At 40.5% G+C, this 20597-nt stretch overlaps 1 protein-coding gene across 1 annotated transcript in view; it reads right to left on the bottom strand.

The window, feature by feature from the left end:
- The window catches only part of ITPR2 (inositol 1,4,5-trisphosphate receptor type 2), a 589478-nt gene that overhangs the window by 371711 nt on the left and 197170 nt on the right, over positions 1-20597 (bottom strand). The window contains exons 20-21 of the mRNA XM_027541575.1: positions 20227-20371; positions 18291-18441 (exon numbers count right to left, since the gene is read on the bottom strand). Of these exons, the coding sequence (XP_027397376.1) occupies positions 18291-18441; positions 20227-20371 (296 nt within the window). The remainder of the gene's footprint in view (positions 1-18290; positions 18442-20226; positions 20372-20597) is intronic.

A 20597-nucleotide genomic window follows, 5' to 3' on the forward strand; every position in this document is an offset into this window, starting at 1 on the left:
TTTAGTTCCTCGTCACTTTCTGCCATAAGGGTGGTGTCATCTGCATATCTGAGATTGTTGATATTTCTCCCGGCAATCTTGATTCCAGCTTGTGCTTCTTCCAGTCCAGCGTTTCTTATGATGTACTCTGCATGTAAGTTAAATAAGCAGGATGACAATATACAGCCTTGATGTACTCCTTTTCCTGTTTGGAACCAGTCTGTTGTTCCATGTCCAGTTCTAACTGTTGCTTCCTGACCTGCATACAGCTTTCTCAAGAGGCAGGTCAGGTGGTCTGGTATGCCCATCTCTTTCAGAATTTTCCACAGTTTATTGTGATCCACACAGTCAAAGGCTTTGGCATAGTCAATAAAGCAGAAATAGATGTTTTTCTGGAACTCTCTTGCTTTTTCGATGATCCAGCAGATGTTGGCAATTTTATCTCTGGTTCCTCCACCTTTTCTAAAACCATCTTGAACATCTGGATGTTCATGGTTCATGTATTGTTGAAGCCTGGCTTGGAGAATTTTGAGCATTACTTTACTAGTGTGTGAGATGAGTGCAATTGTGCGGTAGTTTGAGCATTCTTTGGCATTGCCTTTCTTTGAGATTGGAATGAAAACTGACCGTTTCCAGTCTTGTGGCCACTGCTGAGTTTTCCAAATTTGCTGGCATATTGAGTGCAGCACTTTAACAGCATCATCTTTCAGGATTTAAAATAGCTCATATATATATATATATATAAAACTTAATTGCTTTGCTGTATATCAGAAACTAACAAAACAGTATGAATCAACTATACTTTCAATTTAAAAAAGAGATGGGGGCTTCCCTGGTGGCTCAGTGGTAAAGAATCCACCTGCCAGTGCAGGAGACATGGGTTCCATCCTTGATCCAGGAAGATCCCACACTGCAGAGCAACTAAGCCTGTGCACCACAACTACTGAGCCTGTGCTTTAGAGCCCAGAAGTCAAAACTACTGAGTCCACATGCCCCAACTACTGAAGTCCACTCACCCTAGAGCCAGTGCTCTGCAACAAAAGAAGCTACCACAATAAGAAGACTATGCATCGCAACTAGAGAGTAGCCCCCACTGCCTATAGCCAGAAAAAGCCCACACAACAAAGACCCAACACAACCCCCAAAAAATTAATAAACAAAATTGTAAAAAAAAAAAAAAAAAAAGGTCAGCATCATGAAAATAAAGAAAACAAGAGATGGTGCATGAGAGATCCCTGAAAAGGTTTAGCATAAGTAATCGCTAACATTGTAGAAACAAAATATCAGGAAGCATTTTAATATCAACTGGCATTTGTCTTGGTATCTCCCATTCATTGGCAATTTGGGCAGCCAAATTAAAAGTTCATGAGTAATAAAAGAAAAAATGATAAATCTGAAATGTTATGGTCTCAAAAATATTTTTATCATTCAAATATACAAAACACATAATTTACATACATTCCTCAAATGCATGTCACTCAATGGATAATTCTGAAAGCCAAGTATGCATAAAAAAGCATGTTAGGCATGGTCCAAGCCAACTCTAGAACCAGAAACAGAATGTATTTTCAAAGTTCTTCTCCCCACTTTAGTTCCCTCAGCCAATAAATTTCAATCTTTATTATTGAATTATCCAGGTAGTAATTGTAAAAGTCATGGAGTCTTTTGTGAGTCTACTAGAAAAAACAGACATTAAAAAAATTTCAACGTTAACAAAAAGGCAAAAGCATACACTTGGAATATTAGGGTCTCAATATTTTTGTCCTTCAAATGCATGCATATCTTTATAAAGCATGTCACATACATTCATCCTAGAGATAAGTGAGTTATAAAAGTGTACATGAAATACAGTAGTATTTGATCCTGAAGGATAAAATTGTTTCATATTACTGGGAATCAGCAAGAGACAGACCTAGAGAGATCTAACGCAGATAAAGACCTGCAGGCATCAACTTAAGGTACTGTGTGGTTACTCTCTAGAGATTACAAGAACGAGTCACTCAGAAGGATCCTTATGTAGGAATGTGGAGAAACAGCCAAAAACAGAGACAAAGAGACCAGCAGGGAGTGAAGAGAAACATCCAACTTCAAGATATTTAAGCTGGTAAAAGTTTTAAGACTTGTGACTGAAACTTTGTTTCTGAGACAAGTCCAGCAATGGTTCATGAAGGCGAGATATTTGGCTTAAAAATTTTTTTGGATCTGACCTGTGAAATCACCTTAAGTTATATCAAAACTCCTTAATAAACACCTACTGTTCTGTACTAAACTTTCTCGGGAAATTGGGAAAAGGTAGAAAGCAGGATCCCTGCAGATGAAGAAGTCATCAGCACAGAAAGTAGTGGAGCAGCAGAAAGCACATCACTGGCAAGGCTGTCAGGTTTTGTGAAGAACTAGAGAAAAAGAGACAGAAACCTGAATTCAAAATTTGGCTCAGCAAGCTATAAGTTGTGTGGTCTCAGGGTAAGTACTTAACCTCTGAAAGAGCCTATTTCCTGGGCAAAATGTGACAAGAACATCTAACAAGCTGGATTATGACAAGGACTGCAGATAAAAATATGCAGGAACTATATGAGCGCTGCTGCTGCTTAGTCGCTTCAGTCGTGTCCGACTCTGTGCGACCCCATAGACGGCAGCCCACCAGGCTCCCCCGTCCCTGGGATTCTCCAGGCAAGAACACTGGAGTGGGCTGCCATTTCCTTCTCCAGTGCATAAAAGTGAAAAGTGAAAGTGAAGTCGCTCAGTCGGGTCCGTCTTTTCGCAACCACATGGACTGCAGCCTACCAGGCTTCTCCATCCATGGGATTTTCCAGGCAAGAGTACTGGAGTGGGGTGCCATCGCCTTCTCTGATATGAGTGCTAGGTGTTAAATATAAATAGATACCCTGCTAAATGTGTGGCCTGGCCAATGGTGGAAACTCAGTGTGAAGGAGACATATTACCTAATTATTCTCTGTCTACTATGTGTGTGTGTGTGTGATTTTTAAATTTTAAATTGGAGGATAATTACAATATTGTGCTGATTTCTGCCACATTTCTACATGAATCAGCCACAGATATACATATGTCCCCACCCTCTTTAAACTCTCTCCCACCTTCCAACCCATCCCACTTTTTAAAGGGACATGATCTAGTGTAGATCATGTTTCTGAGACCCTCTTTATATAGAGAACACTTAAACCTTAACACTTAAGGGGAGGAAAACAAGTCCTCCCAGGCACCATTGGTAACTAAGAGAAAGCCTGACAATTACAGGCATTTTTTCTAAAACTTATAAAAGCTAAAGGAGAAAAAAAATACATGTATAAAAGTATAAAAGACATCAAGTATACATGAAGTATACATCAAGTCAGAAAGGATTTAGCAGTGCAGTCAGTATAGCACAAAGCTGATAGAAGAACCAGACTCATGAGACCAGAATGTCACAGAAAACTTCCTTCATATCTGAAGAAAAGGATTTCATAACAGACTTGCTGCCTAGAGTAGGTTTTTCTTGCCTGTGATTCTGGGGCATTTGAAAGCAGGTAGCATCTAGAAATTTCTTTCATGTCTAGAACTTTGCTGTGCATTTAAATGTTTTAATGTTGTTTTGGAGTTCCTAAATCTCTATCTTCTGTAAGATACGAATCACTTTTATGGTTCCTCCTATTCTGTATTTCCTGTGAGAGCTTAATCTTGACCTAATTTTTTTCCAATCATGGTACTTTTCTAGAAAATATCTATGGTGGATGCCGTGATGGTCCTGCCCAGAATTCACCTTCAGGAATGAAGGACTACTGTCTCAGCTGCTGGCAGTGCCACCTGGGGGACAGTCCTCAAAAGTCAGCCCTATGGGGACTGACTGATCTGAAGAGAGCTGCGTCAAGCAAGCGCCCATGCCATTCCAGAGTCGCCCAGAGGGGCATAAAAACTCAGCCCCCTCATCCAGTGAGAGACAACTCTGAAAGGACATCCAATTTCAGACACTCCTGAGGCTCCCCCTAAGACCGCATCACAATCCAGTTTCTTCCTTGGCCCAGTCCTGCTTCCATTCTACCATGCCCTTCCATTCCACTGGTGCTGTCCTAAGAGCTCCCCCTAATATACCTCCTAAGAGCTAATCTCTGCTCCCTGGGGAACACAACCTGTTCTGTCTCAAGGGAAGTTGCTGTCAATGGAAGAGTCTCAAGGCATGATGAGAACACACTCATCTGACACAGTGTGCAACATAAAGGACAAGACACACTTATCACTGTGGACAAGATTACATATGTGCCCTTGCTTCCTCTTCAAGGCTCCAGCTCCCTTTACCATAAGCCTACAATGTGGATGGAGAGAAGGCCGTAGATAGAAGGGAGAAGCAAATGGGGAGCAGCCAGGTGTGAACAAGGAGACCTGGAGAGGATGAGACAGATCTAAGGGCAAGGGACAGGCTTGAAGCTGAGATGAGGCAGGACCAACTGAAAGCAGCATCTTAAGAGGCAGAATGGTGGTTGGAAAAATTAAGTCCAGAAGTCCATGAAACGGATGCTCAAATGATGATGGGTAATCCGGCAAGTCAATCTGCCTGACACTTCTGAGCACTGTGAGCTCCACTGTGAACGTATGTCCTTTATACAGAACTGGAAGGAGCTTAGTCCGATGAAACATTAACAGAAGCTGAAGGGACACTAGAACAAGACCTAAAAAGGACCTTCACTACCTGCTCGTTGGTTATGGTCATGGAACTAAGCCTCATTTCTGTTCTGTATCATCCTTCATCTCCACACACACACCTCCTCGGAGTCCCACTTTGCACCCAGTCATACCTTCTTACTAACTTACTTGCCTGCTTGGTTTTTTTTTTTTGGCTGCACTACACAGCATGTGAGATGGTAGTTCCCTGACCAAGGATCAACCCAGATCACACCCAAGCTTCTGCAGAGGAAGTTCAGAATCTTAACCATTGGACCACTGGGGAAGTCCCCTTGCTTGCTTTTTTGGTGACACACTCCATACTTTAAGTGAACTAAAGCCCCTGGTTTCAAAGCATTGTAGCTGATGTCTTTACAAAGAGCAATCACAGCTCTTAACCAGGAGACATGCTTCATGGATATTTGCTAAAAGGAGTGTTTTGCAACACACATTAAGAAGAACAGCATTCAGTGAGGGAATGAGAATTACACACTAATCTTCGAAGAGCCCCGGTTTTGAACTGGAACAGACCGCAAAAATCACATTTGGACTAACCTCCTGGTTTTATAAAGGAAGAAACTATTTTCTGGAAGACCATTTTTTGCTGCAAATATTTTCTTCCTTTCCCACCCTTAGAACACTATTAAAAAATGTTTCTGCTCCACCTCCCATCTCAATTTCCCTTCTCCTTTTAAAAAGCAACGAGGCTGCCAGGAAAAGCATTTCAAGGTGGATCACGTGAAGTCCCAGCCAAGGCAAGGGAAAAAAAAAAGTTAAATTGAAGAAGCAGCTGGTTCTTTGCCACCAGATGGGAAGGTAGCATACTCTTACTCTCCGCCCCCAATCTCCTGGAGCAAGGAAACTGCTACTAGACACTTGAGTCTCCAAGGTCGCTCTCCCTCCCCTCCCTCCCCCTTCCCTGCCCTGGGCTGGGCCCACAGGGCTACACTGAGTACGGCTGGGATCCTTTTAGAGAAAGAGGATCATTCCAGGCTGCTGTGGTTACCTGTATCCTATTTCCCTAAGACCAAAGGCACTTCTGCTCCAACCCTGAAACCTCAAAGGAAAGGAAATCCTCAAAGAAAATGGAATTCTTCATTGATTTGGGGGTGGGTGTGATTTACTCTTTTCAATATTATAACATATATGCCCCCAAAAGAGATTACTGACTGGGAACAGGCCCACATGTCAGGGTTTGATTATGGGAACTCCCAAGAATGTGGAGTTGTGAAAAAGCAAAACGATAGGAGGTTTAAAAGAAAAAAAGAAAGAAACTATTCAGCTCTCATTTGGTCTTTTGGTAGTTTTCTATCTATTGTCTTTTTTTTTTAATATAAATTTATTTATTTTAATTGGAGGTTAATTACTTTACAATATTGTATTGGTTTTGCCATACATCAACATGAATCTGCCACAGGTATATACGTGTTCCCCATCCTGAACCCCCCTCCCTCCTCCTTCCCCGTACCATCCCTCTGGATCGTCTCAGTGCACCAGCCCCAAGCATCCTGTATCATGCATCGAACCTGGACTGGCAATTCGTTTCATATATGATATTATACATGTTTCAATGTCATTCTCCCAAATCATCCCACCCTCTCCCTCTCCCACTATGATGAGTTCAAGGACAGGAAGACAACTGTGAAAGAAACGACAGTGGTGGCCTGGATACCCGCATGGGCCCAGCGTTTACTCCAGTGGTTAGACTTTATTGCTCATTTTGGAGGTTTAAATTTGAATCCTATTTCCAGTCAAACAACAAACAGACAAATTAAAGGATATTAACAGGATAACCAAACAATAAATTAGACCTAAACCATTTCCAGACTGTGTGAAGTTCTATTTGAACAGATTACAGAATTTTCCGAGTTAACATGCTATGTTGCTCTTAGAAGAATGTGTAAGTAGGATTCACATTTGCCCCAACTATTTAAATGACTCTCGAGTAGAACCACCTGTAACCAGTGATCTTAATTAATCACATCAGTACAGGCAGACCTCAGAGATGTTGCAGGTTCCATTCCAGACCTCCACCATAAACCACACAGTGTACTAAAAGTGAGTCACAGGAAATTTCTTTGGTTTCCTACTGCATGTAAAAGTTATGTTTCCACCATGGTTTAGTCTATTCAGTGTACAGCAGCACTACGTCTAAAAACACAACATGCATAGCTTCATTTAAAAACAGTTAATTGCTAAAAACTGCTGTCACCTGAGCCTTCAGGTGTTGTAATGTTTGTACTGGTGGAGTCTTGTCACAATGAGATGATGGCTGCTGAGTGATCAGAATCGCTAAAGGTTGGGGTGGCTGTGGCAATGTCTTAAAATAAGACAACAAAGTTTGCTGCATCAGTTGACTTCTTTTCATGAACAATTTCTCTGTAGTTGTTAGACAGCGTTTTAACCACAGTAGAACTTCTTTCAAACTTGGGTTCAGTCCTCACACCTGCCACTGCTTTAGCAACTCAGTTCATGTAAGACTCTAAATCTTCTGTTGTCATGCCAACAGTCTTCAGAGCATCTCCACCAGAGGTGGATTCCATCTCAGGAAACCACTTTCTTTGCTCGTAACAAACGCCTCCTTGATTGTTCAAATTTTAACGTGAGATTATAGCAATTTGGTGACATCCTCAGATGCCATTTCCATTTCCAGTTCTCTTGTTACTTATACCACATCTGCAGTGACTTTCTCCACTGAAGTTCTGAACCCCTAAAAGTCATTTCTGAGGGCTGGAATCAACGTCTTCCAAACTCCTGTTTTTTGACCTCTTCTCATGAATCACAAATGTTCTTAACGAAATCTAGAATAAGAAGTCTTTCCAGAAGATTTTCATTTTACTTTGCCAAGATTCATCAGGAGAATCACTATCTAAGGCAGCTATAGTCTTATAAAATGTATTTCTTAAATAATAAGACTTGAAAGTCAAAATTATTCCCTGATCCATGGGCTGCAGAATGGATGTTGTGTTAGCAGCATGAAAACAACATTAATCTGGTTGTACATCCCAATCACACCTCTTGTGTGACAAGGTGCACTGTCAATGAGCTGTAATATTTTGGAAGAAATTTTTTTTTTTATTCTGAACAGCAATGGGCTTAAAATATTCAGTAAACCATGGTGTAAACAGATGTGCTATCATCCAGGCCTTTTTACTGCATTTATAGAGTACAAGCAAAGTAGAGACCGCAAAATTCGGAAGGATTCTAGGATTTTCAGAATGGTAAGAAAGCACTGGTTTCAACTTAAAGTCACTAGCTGCATTAGCCACCAAGAGAGTCAGCCTGTCCTTTGAAGCTCTGAAGACAGGCATTGACTTTTCCTCTCCAGTATGAAAGTCGAAGATAACACCTCCCAACAGATGGCTGTTTTACCTACATTGAAAATCTGTTGTTCAGCGTAGCCACTTTGATGAGTTATCTGAGCTAGATCTTCTGGATAACTTGCTGCAGCTTCTACATTAGCATCTGCTGCTTCATCTTGTACTTTATGTTATACAGACAGCCTCTTCCCTTAAACCTCATTATGAACCAGAGTTGTCTAGCTTTAAACTTTTCTTTTGCACGTTCCTCACCTCTTTCAGCCTCCAGAGAATTGGAGAGAGTTAGGGCTTTGCTCTGGATTAGGATTTGGCTTAAAGAAATATTATGGCTGGTCTGATCTTCTAACCAGACCATTACACAACTTTCTCCATATCAGCAATAAGGCTTACCATTCAGGTGTTCACTGAAGTTAACACTTTTAATTTCCTTCAAGAACTTTCCCTTTACATTTGCAACTTGAATAACTGGTGCAAGAGGTCTAGTTTTCAGTCTGTCTCGGCTTTTCAACATGACTTCCTCACTGAGTGCAATCATTTCTAGCTTTTGATTTAAAGTGAGAGATGTGCAACTCCTACATTCACTTGAACACATAAAGGCCATTTTATGGTTAATTTGGCCTAATTTCAATATTTATGTGTCTCAGGGGAAAAGGAGGGCCCACGGAGGGGAAGAGAGATGGGGAATGGCAAGTTGGTGGAGCAGTTAGAACACACAACATTTATTGATTAAGTTGGCCAGCTTACATGGGTACAGCTAGTAGTGGCTCAAAACAATTACAAGAGAGCATCAAAGATCACAGATCATCACAACAAAAATACTAATAATTTTAAAATTTTGAAGTATTGGGAGAATTATCAAAATGTGACACACAGAGTCAAAGTGACAACTGCTGTGGGGCAAATGGCTCCAGCACTTGCTGGACTCCAGGTTGCCACAAACCTTCGATTTATAAAGAAACGCACTACCTGTAAAGCTCAGTAAAGCTAAGTACACTGAAAGCAGGCATGCCTGTGGCAGTACCAATCTTTGGACTGTATATCCTTCAGCAAGCAGAAAGAGAGATGAATAATTTTTTAAACGAACTGTACTTTCACAAGCATACTGAAAATACCCAGTTTATCAGCCTGTCTAAGGATTTGCTTTCAACTTCTGGACATGGCAAAGAAGAGCACTGTTTGACATCATCCTTCGACCCAAAAGATCAATTACACCAAATGGTGCCTGTGCATTTTAAATCACTGAGAGTAAATGATAGGTATTAGGCAAAGCAAACTGAATGAACAATATAGCCTGCTGGGAGAGAATACATTTGTTTGAAAACAATATTTCTTTTCCTAAGTGAGTACATAATGGCTAAAAGGTTGCTAGTTGATAGTTCTGAAGATGAGAGTCTTCTTCCTCACCACAGGAAAGGGCAGGGAAGTGCCAGCCCTCTGTCTCCATGTGAGTATGCCTCCATAATTTTCTGAATGGACCACCTCTAGGGCACCAAAATGCGAAGCTGCTGCGCATGCCAACTAAAAGCCACTGTGATGGTGCGTTGTCACAGCCTGGGAGCTAGATTCAGACCCCCGACCAGCTCAAGGGAGAAGGCAACTCCCAGCGATAAGAAGGGCTGAACTGTAACCAGGGACCCAGAAGAGGAAAACGTCTGTAATACAAGGCAGCCAACCCCATCACCTCAAACACTAATCACTGGCATCTAAGCCTACAGGATTTCCCAGAAAAACACAAGAGTGCGGTGCGCACACCCTATTTAAGACAGGCGCCACTGAGGCCAGCAAGGACTGGAAATCCGGAACCGGAAACCTTCACCTTCTCGACACGCCTCTTCTTCCGCTCCCCTGGGTCTGACCTGCCAAACAATGACGAGACACGTGTCTCTGAATGTATAACCCTAACTGCGCTGGAGCAGAATTTCTAAGTGGTAAGTAGATCAAAAGGATTAAAAAAAAAAAAAAGACATATTTCTATTGCACAGAATTTTCCAGACACATTATGAAAAAAGAAATCTGTTATCTCTTACTTGAAAGAGCTGGTTTGTCTAGTCACCGTGCTTACAAAAATTGTCTCCTACTTTTAAAAAACTGCTTTGCAAATGATTTCCAATGAAAAATAGTTTCATTAAAAATAAGAAAACAGAATCCAAATCATTCTAATATAAAAGAGACAAGAGGATGCTACACCTCTTGTACCCGATGCTACACCGGGTACTGTAATGTGGTAACACTTCTATGGCTCCCTGACTTTTCCTTTAGAATAACAACCCTTTTTTTCCCCAGGTACTTCCCGTAATCTGGGATTTCCTCTCTGGCATCAACCTCAGTCTCACTCTGTACCACAGGAATTTTTCCCAGGCCTGACAATCCTGTCTCCACCTTTGGAAATTCCAGAAATGTGTTCTCTCTTGCTTCTTTTGCTAAGAATTTATAGAGTCTAAGAAGACTTTTTAAGGAATTTATAGCCTAATAGAATTCAGCTATAATAACACAGCTCCCAGAAAAGCTGCAGGATAATGCTGTTAAGTTTGAAGTGTCATCTTACATATAATAAATCATTTTCCTACTTGGCTAATTATCTAAGTCATTAACTTCTCTGTTTTGAAATACTCTCAAATTTATGAAAAGAGTTGCAAGAATAGTACAAAGAACTCCCATAATACCCTCTGATCAAATTTATCAGATTCACAAATTCTGCCACATTTGCATCCTCTCTTTCGTTCTTCTCTCTCTCTCTCACACACACAAACACACACACACAATCTTTCCTGCACTATTTGAGAGTTAGTTCCAGACATCATAACCTTTTAAACTCTCAATTCTTCAGCTATTTGCTAAAAACAACTACATTCTCTTACATAACCACAGTACAATATAATTAGAAAAATGAGAAAATCTGATAGAACACTACAACCTAATATACAATCCATATTCAAATTTTACCGACTGTGTCAATAATGTCTTCTGTAGATAATAATTATCTTGATGCAATACCACATATTCTATTTAGTTGTCATATTTCTTTAATCTCTTTTATTCTGAAAGTTTTTCAACCTTCATCTTTTGTAACACTGCCATTTTTGAAATATTCAAGCCAGTTATTCTATAAAATACCCCACCATTTGTATCTGCCTCATATTTCTTCATGATCAGATGGAGATGATGAATGTTTATCAGAAATTTGAAATGGGAAATGCTGTGCCCTTCTCAGGACATCACACCTAGAAGCACACGATGTTGCTTTGTCCTGATTTTATTTTTATTTTAAAAATTACCTTTAATCTCTATTTTGTTTACTTAACTTAAGACTGAGTCCCTACAGAAATGCTAACTTTAAAAAAATTATGGAACACAATTCTAACCTCAATAAGAATTTTTCTAAAGTATTAGCTCATTAGACTAATAAATAATGGAGCATTGCAAAGGATAAGAAGACTAATATCTTGCACTTTAATTCTTAGCAATGCTACTAATTTACTAATGAATCTTAGGCAAGTTAATTAATCTCCCTGATTATGCTTTCCTATATTGGTACTTTAAAAAAATTTTCTTTTACAAAACTGTGGACTCCAGGCACAATTCCATTATATTTGCATATTGGCAACATTTATGAGCAAATGATGTATCCCTGTGAGGTACATTCTTTCTTATTTCACGTACTGTAAGTGAAAGCCACATATGCACTTTTTCAAATGTATCTCAAGGCAATATTGACAAAAGTTTAGTATCTTTTTTTGTCTTACAAATATAGATAAGCTCCAAAGAGATCTAAACTAGGTGTTGCTAGTGGTAAAGAACTCATCTGCCAATGCAGGAGAACTAGGAGACGTGGGTTCGATCCCTGAGTCAGGAAGATCCCCTAGAGGAGGAAATGACAACACACTCCAGTATTCTTGCTCATTAAATCCCATGGACAGAGGAACCTGATGGGCTACAGTCCATGAGGTCGCAGAGAGTCAGACACAACTGAAGTGACTGAGCACATCACACTATGAAAGCATTGTCCTTCCATATGTATGCAAGAGAATGATATTAAATAAACAGTTAATGTTACTAAAAGCAAAAATAATTCCCTGAGAAGGACTTTTTGAGTTGAGAGAAATGAAGAAAGCTAATCATAATAAATTCTCTCAGAGGTATTGTGTGTAGTAAGTAAAATTGTCACTATTATCAAAAGAAGCTTAACAACAAACTATATTTTCCTACAGCTTACATTACGTATCCAATAATAGGAATGCATAAAAGAAATAATTTACCTTCTGATTTGCAAATATCAAGAGAAGAAATCAAACTATCATCCTTAATGCAAATTAATTTTAATACACCAAGAACTAGAATAACATTTCTAGAATACTTAACTACTAAATAGGGGGATAAACACATTGTTTCAGATTTCAAAAATCTAGGCAAAATGCACAAACCCTTACCACAAATTAAGAAAATGTGTTTCCCTAATGAAGAGACACCATTCTACACACCACATGAGTCTCAAAAGGAAGACCTCTGAATCTCAGTTCATGTAGAACACATATAGGTATTTCTTACTAACACAACAAAAAGTTTCTTAGAAAACTATAATTGGCTGATAAAAACTATCATGAATTACTTTTTTATACTATAATAGAATTATGGTGTTTCATATTTCATTAATGGAATAACACAAGGTTAAGCCCAAGTCACATTACATGAAAGGTAATCCCATAAAACCACGCAGCACATAAACTACACAATGAACAGGTGCTATCTAGGAAGTACATTATATAAGCCAACAAACAATTAAAATTACTTTTTATTTGGCTTCTAAGACATTGTAGTCTCCTGGTCTTCCTCTTTACTTGCTGGCACTCTGTCCCAGTCTCTTTTGCTGGCTTCTCCGCTATCTCATTATTCAATGTTGGCACATCCATGATTCAATCTTTGGACATCATTTCTTCCCAATCAACAGTCACTCCTTAGGTGATTATATTCAGTCTGCTATTCTGAATGTCTCTTGTGCACTGATTCTCACATTCCTATTTCTTACCATGACTACACCCTAAGTTCATTCAGATCAAATCAGTCGCTCAGTCGTGTCCGACTCTTTGCAACCCCATGAATCTCAGCACGCCAGGCCTCCCTGTCCATCACCAACTCCCGGAGTTCACTCAGACTCACGTCCATCGAGTCAGTGATGCCATCCAGCCATCTCATCCTCTGTCGTCCCCTTCTCCTCCTGCCCCCAATCTCTCCCAGCATCACAGTCTTTTCCAATGAGTCAACTCTTCGCATGAGGTGGCCAAAGTACTGGAGTTTCAGCTTTAGCATCATTCCTTCCAAAGAAATCCCAGGGCTGATCTCCTTCAGAATGGACTGGTTGGATCTCCTTGCAGTCCAAGGGACTCTCAAGAGTCTTCTCCAACACCACAGTTCAAAAGCATCAATTCTACAGTGTTCAGCCTTCTTCACAGTCCAACTCTCACATCCATACATGACCACAGGAAAAACCATAGCCTTGACTAGACGGACCTTTGTTGGCAAAGTAATGTCTCTGCTTTTGAATATGCTATCTAGGTTGGTCATAACTTTCCTTCCAAGGAGTAAGCGTCTTTTAATTTCATGGCTGCAATCACCATCTGCAGTGATTTTGGAGCCCAGAAAAATAAAGTCTGACACTGTTTCCACTGTTTCCCCAAAGGAATGATGCTAAAGCTGAAACTCCAGTACTTTGGCCACCTCATGGGAAGAGTTGACTCATTAGAAAAAACTCTGATGCTGGGAGGGATTGGGGGCAGGAGGAGAAGGGGACGACAGAGGATGAGATGGCTGGATGGCATCACTGACTCGATGGACATGAGTCTGAGTGAACTCTGGGAGTTGGTGATGGACAGGGAGGCCTGGTGTGCTGCAATTCATGGGGTCACAAAGAGTCAGACACGACTGAGCAACTGATCTGATCTGATCTGATCTGAACCTTAGTTCTTGGATTTATGATTCAAGGTGTTTATCATATGTTTATGTTTTCATATTTGAAGGTATTTAACTCAGTTGAAAGTATCGTGTTGGAATTCTCTTCTCTTTCACAGTTGATGTTCAGAGAGAAATTTCCATCAACTGAAATGTTTTGATTCTCCATTCTGTTTTGATCTTATAGTCCTTTCATACAGATGACAATTGACTACATCTCTGACTTAGCAGCTGCATTTCATGGACAAGGTGACGTGGGCTGATTTACATGATCTTTAGCTCAAGGGCACCCTCTCCTGTCCGAGTCATGTAATGCAGTTTCTTTAAAGGTTGGCCTTTGTTGGGAAGCTGGAGAGAAACAGTTTTCTTCCATTTTATTTTATGTTATGGTATTCCAGATTTCCCCACCTTGTTTCTTTTCCCTTTCACCAACAAGAGTCCAAAGGGCGCCTCTGTCTTACTTTTAACCTGTTCACCTCTAGTTTTCCACAACTGCTCCCTGTGTCCTTTCAAGTTCCTTCCTCTTTATTCAGAGTTCTTATCTATCTGGATTCTGGATTCTCTTTCAGCATTTTTCATCCTTAGGCTAGACCTTCTCTTTCTAAGGGTGATTTCCTTTTTGGGGGGAGTTTGGGGCGGGGGGTGTGGTGCACCGCACGGCTTTCAGGATCTTAGTTCTCTGACCAGGGATCAGTACCCTCCCTCCCCACCACAGTGGAAGGTGTAGAGTTGTAACCACCAGAACCGCCAGGGAATTCCTTCTATAGATGATTTTTACACAGTCTCTTTGACATGGTTTTTCCCTAGGGATAGAACCCCCTAACTATCCACATAAGCTCTCAGTGGGAATAATGAGGCAGCGCCACTAAAAACTGACGTCCTTTTTCTACTTACAATAACTTCGTACTGTCCTGTGTCTTCTAGTTCGGCTCAGGCTGAGGGATATATAAAGTTTCATTTGCTTCTTATTGACATGTACACATTTTTGGCAGATGTAGAAGGAACTGAGGTTTAAGCTGCAGCAATTAATTACTTCAGCTACTTTATCATTCTCTGTCAGATATTTCTTCTCTATATTTGAAGTCAGATTTCTGGCTTCACTGTTTAATCCTTAGTGGATACTGTAGTGGATACATTGTGCCTCACACTCATCACCTATTCAGAGCTGAGGTATCTATTTCCTCAGTTGCTGGCCAGTCATGGCTGCTGCCTTCTCGTACCCATGCTTCTCACTAAGAGAGACCACCGTCCAAAAGGAACTGCCTTATTGAAGGCTGCGCATCCTCTCTATGATGAAGCCAGCAATCAGTGCTGGCTAATATGAGGACAAAAGCCCAGGCTCTCTGCCTTAATTTGTGACCACTGTGAGGGACCATCGCAGCTCCAGAGATCCCTGTAGGATTGGCAAAGACCTCAATTGTAACCACACTGTGGCTCGGCTTCTCCACTTCCTTACAGGTGTATATCCTAAATGCCAATCCTACCTTCCCCACTTCCTTACAGGTAATTTATCCAAATGCACTCTTCAATATACATTCTGCAAACAATTCTATACCACAGGGTATTTTCAGGGCATCCAACCTGAAGACAATCACCATCTGAAACAAACTATCGAATTATGAGGCATGCACTGTTATAAGTGCTTTCAATATGTTGTATACATTCACTTAATTCTCACAAGGAAACCATGAGGTTTCTATCATTCAGTTCAGTTCAGTTCAATCACTCAGTCATGTCTGACTCTTTGCAACCCCATGAACCGCAGCACGCCAGGCCTCCCTGTCCATCTCCAACTCCCGGAGTTCACCCAAACACATGTCCACGGAGTCAGTGATGCCATCCAACCATCTCATCCTCTGTCTTCCCCTTCTCATCCTGCCCTCAATCTTTCCCAGCATCAGGGTCCTTTCAAATGAGTCAGCTCTTTGCATTTTGGCCAAAGTAATGGAGTTTTAGCTTCAGCATCAGTCCTTCCAATGAATAATTCAGGACTGATTGCCTTTAGGATGGACTGGTTGGATCTCCTTGAAGTCCAAGGGACTCACAAGAGTCTTCTCCAACACCACAGTTCAAAAGCATCAATTCTTCTGAGCTCAGCTCTCTTTATAATCCAACTATCACATCCATACATGACCACTGGAAAAACCATAGCCTTGACTAGACGGACCTTTGTTGGCAAAGTAATGTCTCTGCTTTTCAATATGCTGTCTAGTTTGGTCATAACTTTCCTTCAAAGGAGTAAGCGTCTTTTAATTTCATGGCTACGGTCACCATCTGTAGTGATTTTGGAGCCCAGAAAAATAAAGTCTGACACTGTTTCCACTGTTTCCCCATCTATTTGCCATGAAGTGATGGGACCAGATGCCATGATCTTCATTTTCTGAATGTTGAGTTTTAAGCCATCTTTTTCACTCTCCTTTTTCACCTTCATCAAGAGGCTCTTTAGTTCCTCTTCACTTTCTGCCATAAGGGTGGTGTCATCTGCATATCTGAGGTTATTGGTATTTCTACTGGCAATCTTGATTCCAGCTTGTGCTTCTTCCAGCCCAGCATTTCTCATGATGTACTCTGCATATAAATTAAATAAGCAGGGTGACAATATACAGCCTTGATGTACACCTTTTCCTATTTGGAACCAGTCTGTTGTTCCATGTCCAGTTCTAACTGTTGCTTCCTGACCTGCATACAAATTTCTCAAGAGGCAAGTCAGGTGGTCTGGTATGCCCATCTCTTTCAGAATTTTCCACAGTTTATCATTATCCACACAGTCAAAGGCTTTGGCATAGTCAATTAAGCAGAAATAGATGTTTTTCTGGAACTCTTTTGCTTTTTTGATGGTCCAGCGGATGTTGGCAATTTGATCTCTGGTTCCTCTGCCTTTTCTAAAACCATCTTGAACATCTGGAAGTTCACAGTTCACGTATTGCTGAAGCCTGGCTTGGAGAATTTTAAGCGTTACTTTACTAGTGTGTGAGATGAGTGCAATTGTGGGGTAGTTTGAGCATTCTTTGGCACTGCCTTTCTTTGGGATTGGAATGAAAACTGACCTTATCACCATATCTCAAATAGAAAAGAAACTCTTAGAGAGGAGAAGTACCTTGCCTAAATTAATAAAAAGTGGTCAATCCAGAATTGGAACATATGCTGCTGCTGCTGCTGCTGCTGCTGCTGCTGCTGCTGTTGCTGCCGCCGCCAGGTTGCTTCAGTCGTGTCCGACTCTGTGCGACCCCATAGACGGCAGCCCACCAGGCTCCCCCATCCCTGGGATTCTCCAGGCAAGAACACTGGAGTGGGTTGCCATTTCCTTCTCCAATGCATGGAAGTGAAAAGTGAAAGTCAGGTCACTCAGTCGTATCCAACTCTTCGTGACCCCATGGACTGCAGCCTACCAGGCTCCTCCGTCCATGGGATTTTCCAGGCAAGAGTACTGGAGTGGGGTGCCACTGCCTTCTCTGGTACATAGGCACTCTGACTCAAAAGCACATGCTCTCTTGCCCACTGTACTGTACTGCCTCTGTAATGGCTTTGCACCCGTTGCCTCTTTGGCGTGACCCTGCATGTACCCATTCTCTGCATTTTTCTATTGCCCTGCTATGAAGGGTAGCCAGCACATGACACACACCAGGATGATCTCAAATATTAATTTTTTTTTTTTTCAATTTTGCTGCACCGGCTCTTAGTTGCAGCTCTCGACATCTTCGGTCTTTGTTGCAGTATAGGGTTCCTCCAGCTGTGGCATGCGAACTCTTAGTTGTAGCATACAGGATCTAGTTCCCTGCTGCTGCTGCTGCTAAGTCGCTTCAGTCGTGTCCGACTCTGTGCGACCCCATAGATGGCAGCCCAGCAGGCTTCCCCATCCCTGGGATTCTCCAGGCAAGAACACTGGAGTGGGTTGCCATTTCCTTCTCCAATGCATGAAAGTGAAAAGTGAAAGTCAAGTCGCTCAGTCGTGTCTGACTTTTAGCGACCCCATGGACTGCAGCCTACCAGGCTCCTCCGTCCATGGGATTTTCCAGGCAAGAGGACTGGAGTGGGGTGCTAGTTCCCCTACCAGGGATCAAATCTGGGCCCCTTGCACTGGGAACATGGAGTCTTAGCCTCTGGACCACCAGTGAAGCCTCAGGTGTTTATTTTTTAACACGTAATATTTTCACTCGTGAACTGACCATAGCATGATGGAATTCCTTGATCTTATGAAGTTGTCTTTTAAAGTTTTTCATTAAAAAGAGAAGCATGTTAGCATTTCTAGCCTCTTGGCATTCAGTCCTATCAGGATGAAGGTCCACTTGCACATATATATTACCAGGTACATGTTCAACCACTCTCAACAGATTTGTTCTTTATCTCACCTCAAAGTAATACCAAAACCTTATAACTGTTCTCCAAAGTTCTTACCTCCATCTTGAAATTTGCTTAATCTTTCAAAATACGATGACATGGGGGCCTGGACAATATCTAAGATAGCCAGAAGAGTCCTTGTTAGCCGTAACAATTCACTGAAACTGTAAAATCCAAAGTATATAAGATTCCGAGCCAAGTGAACCACCTAATTTAGAAAAAGAAGAAAAAGGGTAGAAAAGAAAAACATTAGGAACAAAAATAAGCACTGAATTTTTATTATCTAAATTTGTGCAGACATGTCTAATTATGTCTAATTCTTTTTTTTTTTTTTTTTTTAATTTCAGCTGGTCTGATTTAATAGAAAGGTAGATTTTAAAGAACCCCTCCTAAATATGGAGAACAAACTAGTGCTTACCAGTGGGCAGAGGAGCAATATAGGTATATGAAACTGAGAGGTACAAGCCATTATGTATAAAATACATAAGCAAAAATGATATACTTTACAGCACAGGGGAATATGGCCATTATTTTGTAATAACTTTCAGTGGAGTATAATCTACAAAAATATTGACTCATTCTGTTGTATACCTGAAACTCATATAATATTATAAATCAACTATACTTCAAAAATTTTAAAAAGAATTCTATCTAATCAACAGGAAATATATCCTTCAGCAGTTCTCTTCTAATTCATTAATACCTAGGAATTTAATACCTGCAGAAGTAACCACTGAACTCTGATTTAATCAAGTTTAGAATTAAATCCAAATAAGACCAGTTCATCAACCCCATCACAGGCCATGTGACAGGAATATGAGGTATCTGGTGAACAGTCCACACGGGAAGCAAGAAGACAGATTTTAGATGTATCAGGGTGGTTAAATGAAGTTTACATTAGAATGATTGACCTCTTGCTTAAATATTAAGTTATTAGTCAGTAGGATATCACTGAATAAACAGTCACATTAATGAATTACTTTAACAACTGAATATTATCCATGAAATTTGTCTACAAACACATGTTCCTTATGCCACTTTGTGGTCTTCTGGATGCTACAGGATATACTAGGCATGGCAGCCAGCTTCCAAAATGGTCCCCAGCGTAGGGTCTCCTTCCACACTGCCCCGGGCTTAGTCGGTGTCACCAACAAAATACAGCAGAATGATGACAAGACACTTCTAACCTCAGGTTACAGAAGACTGCAACTTCCATCTTGGGCCCTTTCTCTCTTTCAAATAGTTACCCCAGGGGAAGCGAGGCACCAGGCTGTGAGGACACTGAGGCAGCCTATGGAAAGGCCCACATGGCAAGAAGAATGAGGTGTCCAGACAACAGCCAGCAAGGAAGTACAACCACACAAGTGAACGTAGAAGCAGATCATCTAACCCCGGATGACGGTAACCCCAGCAACAGCTTGATTTACCACCTCCTGAGGGACCCTGATCCAGAACCACCAGATTTCTGATCCACAGAACATGAGATAATCATGCTTGTTGCTTTCGGCTGCTAGGTTTGGGGGTGATCTGTTACACATCAGCAGTAGGTACCTAATACCCCAGGTATCAGGTATGGCATCTTCTCTCTAGTTCTGTCACTATCCACTCAAAGTGATATTATAATTCAATTTAGTTTAATGAGGCTAAAAACATCACTTTAATGGAGATTTTTTTTTAATGTATGCAAAATATATTATAAATATGCAAAACTCTCTGTCCATTAAATGCAATAAAGTTTACACAAATAAATCAAAAAATCAAAGAAAAAAGTATATAACATAATTATAAATAAAATATTTTGTATATCAGGTATAATTAAAGTATCAAATCTATCTTTTAATCAATGGCAGAGGAAATCATACCTTCAGGAATTTAACTACCAAATTATCAAAACATCCTAAGTATTAGAGGGAAAAAAATCTTTGATGTTCAATGTACCTAATTTTAGACAGTGTAAAGTGAATAACTTCACAGATTGTTTAAAAGAAATTACCTCAAATGTCAGTTTGTTTTTTTCTTTATCTCCAAAAGGAAAAGGCTGATTTACAACTTCTTTCAAGTATTCTTCAACAAATTCCATTGTCAGTGCAAATTTCCTCTTCATATCATTTCTGGAAGAGTCTGTTATAGAATCATATCTGGGAACACAGAAAGAATTTGAAGGAAGTTAAATTGATTGTAGTCATTTAAATTGTAAAATATATATACTTTAACCTCCTGATTTCTAAGTTTGGTTAAATTAATCAACCTTTCTAGATGCTGTGTCCTCTGACTGTGTGGATCACAATAAACTGTGGAAAATTCTGAAAGAGATGGGAATACCAGACCACCTGACCTGCCTCTTGAGAAACCTATATACAGGTC

Source organism: Bos indicus x Bos taurus, chromosome 5 (genome assembly GCF_003369695.1).
Source record: "Bos indicus x Bos taurus breed Angus x Brahman F1 hybrid chromosome 5, Bos_hybrid_MaternalHap_v2.0, whole genome shotgun sequence".
Lineage (NCBI taxonomy): Eukaryota > Metazoa > Chordata > Mammalia > Artiodactyla > Bovidae > Bos > Bos indicus x Bos taurus.